Source organism: Hermetia illucens, chromosome 2 (genome assembly GCF_905115235.1).
Source record: "Hermetia illucens chromosome 2, iHerIll2.2.curated.20191125, whole genome shotgun sequence".
In the NCBI taxonomy this organism is placed as follows: Eukaryota; Metazoa; Arthropoda; class Insecta; order Diptera; family Stratiomyidae; genus Hermetia; species Hermetia illucens.
The window spans coordinates 128,638,537-128,650,933 of NC_051850.1; the positions used below are offsets into that span (position 1 = coordinate 128,638,537).

At 40.2% G+C, this 12,397-nt stretch overlaps 1 protein-coding gene across 2 annotated transcripts; it reads left to right on the plus strand.

The window, feature by feature from the left end:
* The first annotated feature begins 2,393 nt into the window (after positions 1–2,393).
* Positions 2,394–9,846, plus strand: LOC119649139. Of its 2 annotated transcripts, none has more exons than XM_038051147.1 (5): positions 2,394–2,726; positions 8,521–8,614; positions 8,699–8,850; positions 8,900–9,188; positions 9,252–9,846. In XM_038051147.1, exons 1-5 carry the CDS (start codon positions 2,625–2,627, stop codon positions 9,611–9,613), a joined length of 999 nt encoding a protein of 332 aa, XP_037907075.1. In that variant the 5' UTR covers positions 2,394–2,624; the 3' UTR covers positions 9,614–9,846. The 2 variants fall into 2 exon arrangements, with proteins under 2 accessions (XP_037907075.1, XP_037907074.1); XM_038051146.1 differs by having other exon boundaries at positions 8,500–8,614; positions 9,252–9,845.
* The last annotated feature ends 2,551 nt before the right edge of the window (positions 9,847–12,397 follow it).

Consider the following 12,397-nt stretch of genomic DNA (forward strand, 5'->3'; position numbering starts at 1 on the left):
CCCATGACTCGTGCACCAGAAAAATGTAGGGGTGGTCCTACAGCTTTGTCAGCCTCGCTGCCAGCAGATCGGAGGAGGCTTTGGCATGCTATAGGTTGATTTAACCAATTTTTATATTTTTTGTCATAAACTTAGTCTAATAAATAATGTATTTCTCTGAGAAAAGCCGCACTTGAATGTACCGTAGTTCCTATGTCCTCATCTATGAAAGGTCTGTTCTTCACTCTTAAAATAAAGATGATACTCTACAGTTTCCTGATATAATTGAATTTCAATCCATCTAGGAAGAAGTGGAGCCCAATATGGTGACTTTCCGTGAGTACATTCAGACTTTTATGGTCCAGTTCGAATTCCCAGCTGACATCCGCCACGTTTGTAGATTTGTGCCGAACTTTACCCTTAAAGTCTGAAGTCCATGCTCGGTTTTTGTTAACCCAACATGCAGATGATGTCCTCTGCCTTCCTTGGAGGGCCACGTAAACAACATCCGACATATTCTGTCCTGTTGATAAAAGTGAATTTGGGCCGATCGCGGCAGCAAGTAGGCTTTTCGCTCCCGTCTTCTGGTCCGTATTCCTATGGGAGTGACTAGCTTCATTGAAATTTCCCTCGCTGATTTGATCACCTTCCGCCACACGGACCGTAATCTCCGCGGGCCACGCGGATGTAGGCCCTGGTGCGGAGCGCAATAAAACGTTGGCCGCCACAGATGTGTTGGTCTTACCTTTCTTGCGTGCATTACCGCTGACAGAAGAGTCTGGTGCGTCCAGTGTCGACCTCACTGGGGTTATCAGTTTATCCCCACCTTCTACCAAAGATTCTGCTTCCTTGCGTCCGATTTCTCTGGACATTACGGCACCTGGTGGTATAGGCACATGTCCTCATTCCCAAGTTGCTTCATCTCCCTTCGGAGTGCCTTTTCCTACCGCCGACTTTCCAAGTGCCCGGTGTCCGGGCCGCTTGGTTCCATTTCCACATACTAGCGTTAGACTAGTAGCGTTCACATCACCTTCCCTTTTTTCCGCTCCTCCCGGTAAGGGTGAAGGAGAAGTTTCTGATAAGCAGAATTCAGCTCGTAGTTCTTCCTCCTCAGTGGCCGAAGTTCACTTCTGCCGAGTCGATTCCGTTTGCCTGCAGTTTTGGGGTGTAGTACCGCGGACGGGCCGCCGTAGTTGGATTTCCAGTTTCAGCTTAGCTTCACCGTAGGCGCTAAATACCAGCTTTGCATTGAGTTGGAAAGTATGCCTTCTACAGATTTATCCATAGGGCGCATGAATCGACGCCTCGTTGCGACATGATTGCTTATGGTCGCGGGTAGATTCGAAGTCTGTAACATCTTTCCACTTGTTTAAATTACTACAGGCTCCCCCGCCATGGCAAGATGGTGTCCAAGGGGGAGGAGCATACCATTAACGTCCTTCACAGGACCATCGAGAGACTTGTGACCACAAGCAAGTTTTTTCCTGATCAGATAAAAAGCATCAAAATCGTAATTAATTGCAGTAGGTTCAGCGGCGCACCTAGCCCTTTGAAATATAGTTAATAATCTCATTTGCACCAGAAAACAGCACGATTTCAATTTAATGGGATTCCCGAAAAATTTCAGGTAGTAGGGAATATTGGAAGGAATTGGAAGCTACCGAGGATAAACAGGAAAGAGCTCTCCACGGTATACAAAGAAAGGAACGGAGAACCAAATAAGCGGATTGCAATTAGAAACTGGGGGATGATTCAAAGCATCAATAACACACGGGATCAATAGGAGTTAGAGGTAACTTCAGTTACAATTCACGAACTATCGCGAAGGAAAAGGGTTGAATCCTGCTCAGATGTTCAGATTCTCGCAGCTAATATTCTGAGTGATACCGGTTCTCCGTACATTAGATCGGCAACGGATTCTACCATGCTTGCAAGGGTGCAATAGCGTAGTGCAGCAAGAGGTGAAGAACTGCCTCCCGGAACTGCAACATCTTACCTCTTTGATGGCTTCGATACCGCATTTTTGATGGCTTCGATACCGTCGTCAAGAAATGAAGGGTAAATCTCCTGCTCACAGGAGAGTTACTACTCCTACTCCCTGAGATGCCCCAGATGCTGGTATTAAACGCCCATTTAGATTATAGCGACTCCTCCCTCTTCTTGCCTCTAGCAAGCGTGAAACCGTCTGTTGCTGAGGTGACTAATATGCTTCATTCCATTCATAACTCAAAACACTATCAAAACATAATTTTGGGTAAAGCCTTATTGAGGTTGATATATTATGATTATGAACAAAATACCTTGAGTTTGCTTGACTAACGTAAGTATAATATAAATACAAATTACACGAGTCAATAACACTGCCGATCGTGACTCAGGTAACGAATACTTGAGTAGTCTCAATTTATTTGAAACCGAAATTCTGACATGTAGTGTCACATGCATTAAAATTGAAGGCAAATCAATTGGCGGGCGTTAATTGAAATTCATTTCCAGAGATTTCCCCAGCGAAACTGATCTGACTTCGTTTCAATATCGGCATCTTAAACTCAATCAAGTCGACTTAACAGTTGATCCTAATCTGCAATTCATACTTGCATATTTCCAGAAGCCCAAACGGAACAAACTGAACGCAATACGAAAGCATGGTTTGGCGTCAGAAACCCAGAAAACTGTTTCTAGAAAAACTCTTTTCAACTTATCAACCCAGAAAATTATACTGCGGGCTACGTGTGGAATTCAACCAGGTGAGCGTTATTACTATGTATGTACATTTGTAGAATCTGACGCGGAGCGATGGCTGACATATTCAAAGCCGAAGTGAAATTGAAATTAGAAAGCCAACAGCCCCACACACGTTACATACGTAATGTAAGTACCCTTGGGGTTTTCAAGTGCTTTCTCAAATCGTTTTCTTGGAAAGTTTCATCTTTATTCGTCAAGAAATCAATTCCTACTAAGGAGACCCCCCCATATTACGTCACCTAAGATATTGAAAATGATTGGTTTCGCGTCAATTAACACCTGCGCCATTCTCCTTGGTAAGGATCTAAACTACTCTATTGAGTTACTTCGATTATTATCGATTTATTTTATACTTGTTTTTACATAGAGCCTTGATTACGAAAATTCTCGTGTATCGCGGTCCTTATGTAACATATTTTAAAATAATCCAAACTTTTCTTTCGTATTTTGTAAGGCTATTTCTAGACTTATTGTTTATCGGGAGAATTTTCTAGAAGTATGGAAATATCTCCGAACATATAAAAACCCCAGATAGTTCGCCAGGACCAATGGAGAGAAAATTTCATTCAGTATTGAGTTTTTTTTATTCGAACCAATTAATTTTTCCCGCGTTTCGTTTCTAGATTCGAAGTTTTCATTGCATCACTTCTGAGAGAAAAACTTTCTACTTTGTTTCAGTGTGTGAAGGAAAGTGAAAGTGGGTGGGAAATTGGTTTAACATTTCGGATCCTCGGATATTAGTGAAAATTACATAACGTAACAATGACTATAGCGCAACTCTATCTTATCGCTGCAAAGTAAGTAGATATAAACCTCTCTGAACCGACGTTTGTCAAATTGATATTTAAAGAAATCGTGCATTTATTTTTAAAAGGGTTAATATCCTTGAATCTACGAAGAAGCGTTGCAAGTTTGCTTCACGAAATTCAAAATATTCAATGATTTAAGAAGATCTGATGAAGTTCCATTACATGTATTCGATTTGTATTCTTATCTGTTTCATAGGTATGTCCTTATGAAGAATCAAAAGCTTACAATATTTAAAGCCTTTCCGAACCCACAGAAGTTTTACATGTTGAATTGAAATAGATCACCTACGTACATTAGCGTTGTCTACTCAGGAGTTTTGACAAAGAGATTGCTCGTTGAATGTTGAATGAAGTCGAAGCAAAAACAAAACCAATATGTACAGTCACCGGGGGTTAAGAAACTATCTTCAGATAGGTTTACTATGAGCTCGTTGTGTATGAATTAGGCTATAACAAACCTGTGGGATTATTCAGGGACGTAAAAGGGGTGAGTGCATAAAAAACAAGTGGTGCTCATTTAAAATTGGTTTTGAAATTCTATTGGCAAATTACCATGCTTTTGAAAAGTAGAAGGAATCGGAAGTTTCATGAATAGGGGAAGATGGAAAGTCTAAAGTCTAAACTTTCAATTTGTCATTCCTTTTATGCAGCAGTGGTTGATTGATTCGGTGCGGGGGGTTACAGATTCTTTCTAGGAGTGGGGTTAGTGTCACAATCCTTCCGAACTCATGCTACATCAATCTACTACTTTCTTAATTGTGTTATAGTGATGGTCGGGGTATTAAGATTCTTACTATCCTTAACGGTAATATTTTCATAGCGCATTCCATTTAATCAGACTGTGAAGGACTTTTCACGATTCGCAATATGTTTGCTAAAATGCATCAAAGTTTGCGCTCCACACAGCGGAATTAAAGCATCACGTACATGGGATAATAACCCACTACTCTGTTACCTATTTTTATATAGCATCTTCCTGCAATTCTGGTAAATACTGTTTAACATATTTCCTCATTTCCTGCCTATTTTAATTCTCATCCTTTTAGTAGATAGTTTAACATACATATGATTGCTATTTGTAATATAATACCCTTTACGAGCAGGACTTTCGGCAGTGCTCAAAATAAACATCCAAGTTGACTATTGCCAATCACAGGGGCAGAGTTTCACAACAAAACCGCAAAAATGTAGATACTGTAAAGCAGCTGTCAATGTCCATTCTCTCGCATATTTACTAACCAGGTTAGGAAGGTGGATCAGGTCCTTTGGCAGTTGGTGTTCCGTTTGTAATTTTCTCCGAGGAAAACTTCATAACCTGAGAGTCATAGGAAAAGCCGCCTTCAAATAAACATATATGGTCACTCCTTAAGGGAGCAAAGCGCGTCAACAACGCCAACGCATCATCGATGATGATTTGCTGAAATACACACCTCCTTCCTAGACTTCCCTCTTGCACCCTTCCACTGTTCTGTGCCATGTATACATGGGATGCCCACTCGTCTTTTAGTTTGCGATAGTTGATTCCACTGCATGACGTAGCCAGTAACGGAGTTATCACTCTTCCTTAAAGTGTGATCTATCTAATACTTTCGTCTTCTGATAAACAGGTCCACGGATAACCGGACTGCGCGCCAACTAAGTATTTCGTTCGAAATTCTATAAGACCCCTCTACCCCGATAACACGTCTCAGACGGGTGCTGATGAAAGCTTGGAACTTTCAAGTGATATCGATGGTTGCCTACCAAATGCTATTTTCATATAGCAACACAGAACAGTCTCAACATGATTCTGCTATTGAGATAACTGCATTCAACTGGTGTTGAAACAAAAGACGTTTCGTCCATAAAGACAAAGACAACTCCTCAGACGCTGAATCAAGTGGGAGCAAGTTGCTCTCCATTTGGTCCAATCCGATATCAAGTGAATGGGAGCTTGGGAATCTAAAATCTTTAAACAAAATATTCCATATCTGACAAGTTTCTGGCTAAGTATGGCAGTAAGTTACGTTGCTTTTTGCGTATTGTAAAAAAACCTATAAGGTGACGCTACTCCTAACGCAGTGAACAGGCAGCGTCTGATAAATTACCTCTGCCTGGACGAAACCGCTAGCTGTCTCCCCAACCGTGCGAGATGTAGCGGACCCAACACGCAAGCGAAGGTAAACGACCATCAGGTGATGATTCCTTTCGAGGCCGTTGTCAGCGCCTCCCTTGTTACGCACATCCAGGGGACAACTCCTAGATCTATTACTGGTCGCAATTACTCGTATGGTGTTGATCAGTTGAAACCTAACTGTCCTTATGGCAGGATCTGTCCTTGAACAATCCACCAGTGACGAGGCGGTGGAAGTTGCAGAAATGCACGAACCTCCCACCATTACCGTTGCGGTGGCCAGGATCGTGTTCCACCATCACATCTCCAAGTAACGTGTTGTCAGATCCCACCTTGGTATTCAGATCGCCCATCACTATCACAATTTCACCTCTAATAAGCTTCCCCTCAACCGTGTTTAATTGCTCGTATAAAGCATCTTTCTCCACTATATAGGAAGTTTCCATTGGTGGGTAGCATTGTACAATTGTGATGCTCCTTAATCTGGACAGGACTCTTCTAGTTAGAAGTTTGTCAAAAACCGGCTCCCAGATCAAAAGAGTGCGCCTGGCGGTAGAAGTCAGAAGCAAATCGACACCAGATTCGTATCTGCCACCACTTGGTTTTTCAGAGTACAAAAGCACATTGCCTCAAGAGGGATGGGGGTACTCTCCAGAGTACCAGAATGTCACTTCGTTTAGGCCCAGAATATCCAAGTTATATTGTTGGAATTCGCGTTTAAATTGGAGAAAGCGAGCATCCCGGGGATATTCGCTTCCGTTATCACTTTCCAGAAACGTCTGTTTTGGATAGCCAAAGGTCGTTGCCGTGAGGTCAATCCCTATTCGAGGCATTGTTGAGGTTTCGGTAGTAGTAAAGTTTCAAAATTTGCAGGTTGCTAGCTCATAAATTTCTACTCCTTTTAATCTCCTCGTACAATAAGCAGGGAAAACTTTGAGTGTATTCTTCAGCCCTAACTCACAGGGCTTCTTTTACTTTTTAGGGAGTAGTAGTTTTATTCGAAAGAGGTAATTTTACGTTAGCACAACTTTTTTAATTGTAGTAGGATTTTCATTAAACTTTCCACTATGATGTTTGTTTCATATTACAAACTATAACACTACACTAACCTAGGATGAATTTAAGGAGGTCTGCAGTAAGTTCTCAATATATAGAAATATACTATTTTTATCTTTATTTGAGCAGATGTCATTAAAAGGGGTATTTTGGGGCCTGGATACAATGTAAATGAACCACCATAATTTTGTTCGGATTTTTCGTTTGGGTAGATTCTGATAATTACTTCCTTTTCGGACCCTGCCACTTCTTCCCATTGCAAACCAATGTCAAAACCTATATCTACTTGGTAAAGTACTAGTCGAGACATTTCATTTGATCATATACTACACATGGCTATATACTATGCAAAAAAGTTTTTACTACCCCTCTTATGTGGATGGGGACCCCCTTTAAGTTGAGTATACATAATTGTAATTCACGGCACCTTTCTAACGAATGTCATGCTAATACGTAAAGCGGTTTTTAAGAAAAGTGCGTGTGACAGACAGTTATTGTTCCCAGCAAAACCATAATGGAGCTCCTGGATTGTGTTGCCCCACCGGCCAAGTCAATTTGATGCCATTTCTATCGCCACCAGAGCCACAACATTCATTGCTAATTATTGGTTTCAATTGACGTCATTTGACGTAACAAAAGTTTTTAGAGATAATTTTACCCCTACTTTCAAATAAGTGTAATGGAAAACAAGCAATTTCTACCATCATCTGGCTGGTGTAAAATACGTTGGCAGTTTTCAATTGATCATATTAAGGTACGTTGGTAGCTCCGAATTGAAAAGAGCAACCAGAAGTTGATAGGCAGTGCTGTAAGACAGGATAGCGTCTGCCACGTCAGCTAGTACTGCAATATTGAAATTCAAACGAGAATATCATGATCTTGTTTGAACAATATTTTGAACGTTGTAATGTCGAATATCAAATGTCGAAACAATCAACGAATGTTGAAGGACTCAACGACTTTACAAAACGTACTAAAACAGAACTGATGCTTCTAAGGAAAGCAGAATGAAGGGGAGTGATGCGAAGCACGACTGTTAGTAGCCTTGCTTCAACTACCTATTGATAAACTCTTGACCGATTTCAAGAGGAAAGTATTCTGAAGATTTTTTGGCCTCCTACAAGACGATGGACGATTCCACAGCCTAAATAAACTTTTGGGCGGTTTAACGCAAATGAAAGTGACGCATAAGATCTGGCTGGATAGACTGCAATTGGCAGGTCATCTGATCCGCATAGGTGAGGCTGATCCAGTCCGGAAAGTCAATGTGGAGAAAATAAACTGTCTTCTCTTGCATTGCAAATACACGTACACCTTCAATGCTTTATGGTACCTTTTAGCCCTGTTGAGAAAAGGCGCGGCAGGCACTGCTCATTCGGGAGCGCTCACAATCACAACGAATCCAATCGTATCAGCCGGACTCTTCGTAAATATAGAGAAGTGTCCTAGGAATCCATGAAAATTCCATAATTTTTTTTTATGGTAACTGCAGAGACTTTACCCACATACCTACATGTCTTATCGGTTCAGATTCGTCATAATGAAAATCACCTAATATTTCTAGAATTATGAATCGTGCAGCGTAGCATAGCCTTAAACTATTATACGTATATGAAGGGTAGTATCAACCCTAAGTGTGCCATTAGAAAATAATGCCGCTCTTATGACACCACAAAACATGTATAATCTTTGGCGGCCTGGCCTTTGATGTGCTATCAATACTGTTACTATGAAAGCTTGCCACAGATTAGCTAGGAATATTGTATACAGAAGATTGAGTGTTCAATAATTTTTCAGATCATTCTCCATGTTTGGCAGGGGGGACGAAAATTAACGCCTGCAAAATATGAGTACACATTCAACGAGTTCCGATCTAATAATTCTATGCTAGAATTGATTCAGCTGCAGTTAGGTAATTCTCTACCTGGTGCAGAACACCACATGGATTGCAAATTAAGACTAACTTTAATTTAGTAATTTCTGTTATATTTCGAAGGGTCCATATGGCTGAATCAATTGCTAGCGTTAATTACAGGCGGTGGAACTTCGTTAGTTGAGATGCCTGAATTTTTCCTGAAAGAAATATCCCAATATCTATCAATGAACGATCTGTTGCGACTCTCTTCGACATGTAGATATTTGAACAAGGTGAATATTATTCTAGAAAATTTATTTTTGATATTAATCCTGAAACTAGTTTTACAGTTCCGACGAAATTTGGAAGCCTATTTTCGAGAAATTTTTGCGAAGTATATGCACTTATTCTGACTATACTCAAGTGCAAAACCATGGCGGGTATAAACAAATATGTCACAAAATATGTATGGAAAATAAAGAAAAGGATCACACGAAAAACCTTCTGACTTCAGATCATATAGTGATGGGAAGTTCCCAAGCGAAGATGTTTTTAAGCTTAAGTACAAGTCGTTTTGAACAGTGCACAAATGATTCACCGAAGCACTCGCAGTCAACCCCTTTGTTCGAAAGTAAATTTTAATTATGAGTATCCTTATGAAATTGATTACAGATACCGTAATTTACTTCACTAGGTGAAGAAAGCTACGAACTCCTCCCACGTGCAAACAAATCAGAGTCAAGAATTCATTTCGATTCTGAATCAATTCTGAAGTCCCAAACGTATCAAACGACTGTTTCTACTTCTACTAGTTCTTTGGTACATTGCTCGGACAAGGATGAATACCAAGACAGAAGTGACGAAGCAAGAGGAAGCGATTTGAAGAAATGTTCGGAAGATAGTAGTTCACAAATGAAGGATGACTTCTACTTTACTAAATCAGACTTGATGCGCAGACTAAACTATTTAACAATGAAAACGAAGAAATATGAATGTGAAGATAATGTCCTTCCGGGTGATCAGACGAAAAACTATGCCTTGAAGTATAGGGACTAAAAGTAGACAATAGTTATATTAGGTTCCCATTCCATGTATTATTTTTATACAGTATTTATGAGCCCTGATTTTATGCAGTGGCTGTGATTACTTTAAATTAAACACTGTTGGATTTCTTTGAAGAAATTTTCTCGTTGGTGGTTTGCCGGTTAGTTTTGAAATTTCGAAAACCTCTGTTTGAACGTTTAATCTTTGTCATTAAAATGGGGTCACTGACTAAATATATACATATATTTACATATACGCTTCTTATAAATTCAAACATATTTTCAAATGATTGACGTTTGTCCAAACGCATAGGGGCGGATTGCCGAACAATGTGTGCATCAATGCAATCATCAAATGTCATCGCCATATCAAAAATGCTCACGGTTGTTTTACTTGTGCTATATTGATAGCGGGAGGGGATGTAAACGGACGTACACACTTTTCCCGGGAATAGTAATATCTTTCGACACAAAGACTGGGACTATCCCTGAATGAACTGTTTGTGTAAACAGGGCTTAGATATAGAAAGGTCTCCAATTAAAGCAATGAATCAGGGTTTTTCGTTACAGTTTTAGTTTGATTGCAGGCATAGACTGAACAGACATTTATATTTTATTTTTCGCTTTTTAAACTTCAAAAGCCTAATCTCCTATATCAATTTTCCCAACCATTTTACACAAATCAAAGTAAGTATACGTTTCTATGTAGTTTCAAGATCTTAGCTTTTTTCGTATGATTACGATTAATTTTCTAAAATGCTGGTGTTTTAATTGCTGTTAGGCAACATTTTTTTATAGCCCCCATCGTATCCTTAAGTGCCCTTCCTTGTGAGTCTCTCATTGCCCTAACTTCTTCTACAAAAAGTGCCCCATTTATAATATTATGTATCTACATTCCTTGTTCCTGTCCAGTCTATCATATCGACGAAATTCTGCATGTACTTTCAGATGTTCTATTAGTCAAATGTCCTGGTTTAGCTTTCATCCTCCGCAGAGACTTCAATTTCCTTTCATTGAATGGCCAAGTTTCCCCGGTGTTCTCATCCACTCTAATAATTTGACCGTGTTGCACTTATCTCTGATTCGTTCATGAATTCTTTTTCCGTCTCCTAATTTAATGTTAATCGCAATCACAATAACTACATTCTCGATTTGATATTGACCAACAATCCAGACAATCGGTACATGTTATTTTCTAGCGCCTTACCTTAAAATTGATGCTTACCATCCGCCTCTGGAAGTTGATTACTATGTTAATCGGTCTAAAATACTGCCGCCTCTGAAGGCGCTCAAATTCACAAGGCTGATTTCTGAGGTCTGAATGTTTTATTTGATTCCTCTTTGATTAGTATATCTTCCATTCCTTTTCTGAATCCTTCTATTGTCGAATTCCTTCTTGGAAGCATCGATGTTAGTGGCGATCGCAGTCTCTTCCTAAAAGAATCTCTTCCTGAAAAAATGTAAACAGAACGTTTCCCTTCCCTTATTATCATTTATAACAAGAGATTGTCCGAAGATTTTTTCCGGATATGTGGAAGGAAGCATGATTTTCCTTCCTTGTTGACTGATCAGTACAGCCTTCAGTCAAACCTGCAAACTATGCAATCGTTGCGCGGAGTTATGTGTGACGCCGGAGCGTCGCTTTTGCTAAATTAGAGTGGAGTTGTCAAGTATCGGATTTCGACAGCATCTTTTTGCCGCTGCAGCTATTGTTGGTCCGACATAATAAAAAATGACAGCTTCTGGAAGGGGGTGATTCGTTCCACACGGGAGGCCTCAGACGAGAGTTTTTGCCGCGTGTCACCACGGAAAGTCTGCCGAAAGTAACAATCGGCTATGTAAGATCTCCTGTTTGTGACTGTTGTGAACATGCATAGCTCGGGTGAACAGTTTTTGGCTGGATTCATCGGAGTTCACAGCGAGCCAGGGAGTGTCGCCAGTTTGGCATTCGCGTTTGACTCACCTCACTGGTCGGATCTTTTTTTGTGTGCGCGTTAAAAGCGGAGTTGGAAATTTTGCTCAAGCTGGGGATTTTCGCATGTACAAAACTGTCCCTGCACGGCCGAAACGAGCAGAAAGGTTAAGCCCCGACGACGGAACGAAGGCCGCGAGAAAGCGGCGCATTAGCAACATATTGAGAAATCATGATGGAAGCAATTAAAACAACGTAGAGGCCAGGTTGGAGGCACCGCACAAAAAGAAAACAACTTGGTTCTAATCTAACCACCATGCTATCCGGCAAGCAGACAACTTAACATGAAAATCAAGGTAAAGGTTTCGAAAATCTAAAGAGACTCGCAGAGTTCAGTTTACCAGGTTGTAATCATGAGTAAGATTTGCACGTTTTGCACAGTCCGTCCTTTCAATTGGGGAGTGGACGCCCATGTACCTGATTGTTGCAATTCTGTTTTTCCACTCTCTTCAGTCCTTTGTACAGATTCAGGTTTTTTGATTTGCCGCACATATTTTGAGAAAGTTTAATAAAAATGTTTCGATCTTGTTTGTGGGTTCGGGATTTCTGTGTGTTGCTGATCATCTGCGACGTGCAAAGCTAAGGTTACTAGAATAAAAACATGACGTAAAGGCGTCCAAGATTAGTAAACTACAGGAAAAAAAGTAAATAAGAAGAGCAAAGAATATATATGAAGAAAAAAAATATATAATCAAAAAATGATCGTCAAAGAAGCCAAGTATAAGACAGGTTATATATTACTAGTTGTTAGCTCTAAGAAATATGCTTTTATTAGTCTTAGCTCCGAGGATTATGCAGTTATTAATTTTTAGCTCTAAGGATTAT

Excerpts from the sequence above, each read along its gene's own strand:
- LOC119649139 (XM_038051146.1), top strand. The coding sequence starts at position 2,625 with ATGGTTTGGCGTCAGAAACCCAGAAAACTGTTTCTAGAAAAACTCTTT. Across the intron at positions 2,727-8,499 it reads TACGTGTGGAATTCAACCAG|ATCATTCTCCATGTTTGGCA; the intron begins GTGAGCGTTATT and ends ATAATTTTTCAG. Across the intron at positions 9,189-9,251 it reads GTCAACCCCTTTGTTCGAAA|GTGAAGAAAGCTACGAACTC; the intron begins GTAAATTTTAAT and ends TTACTTCACTAG.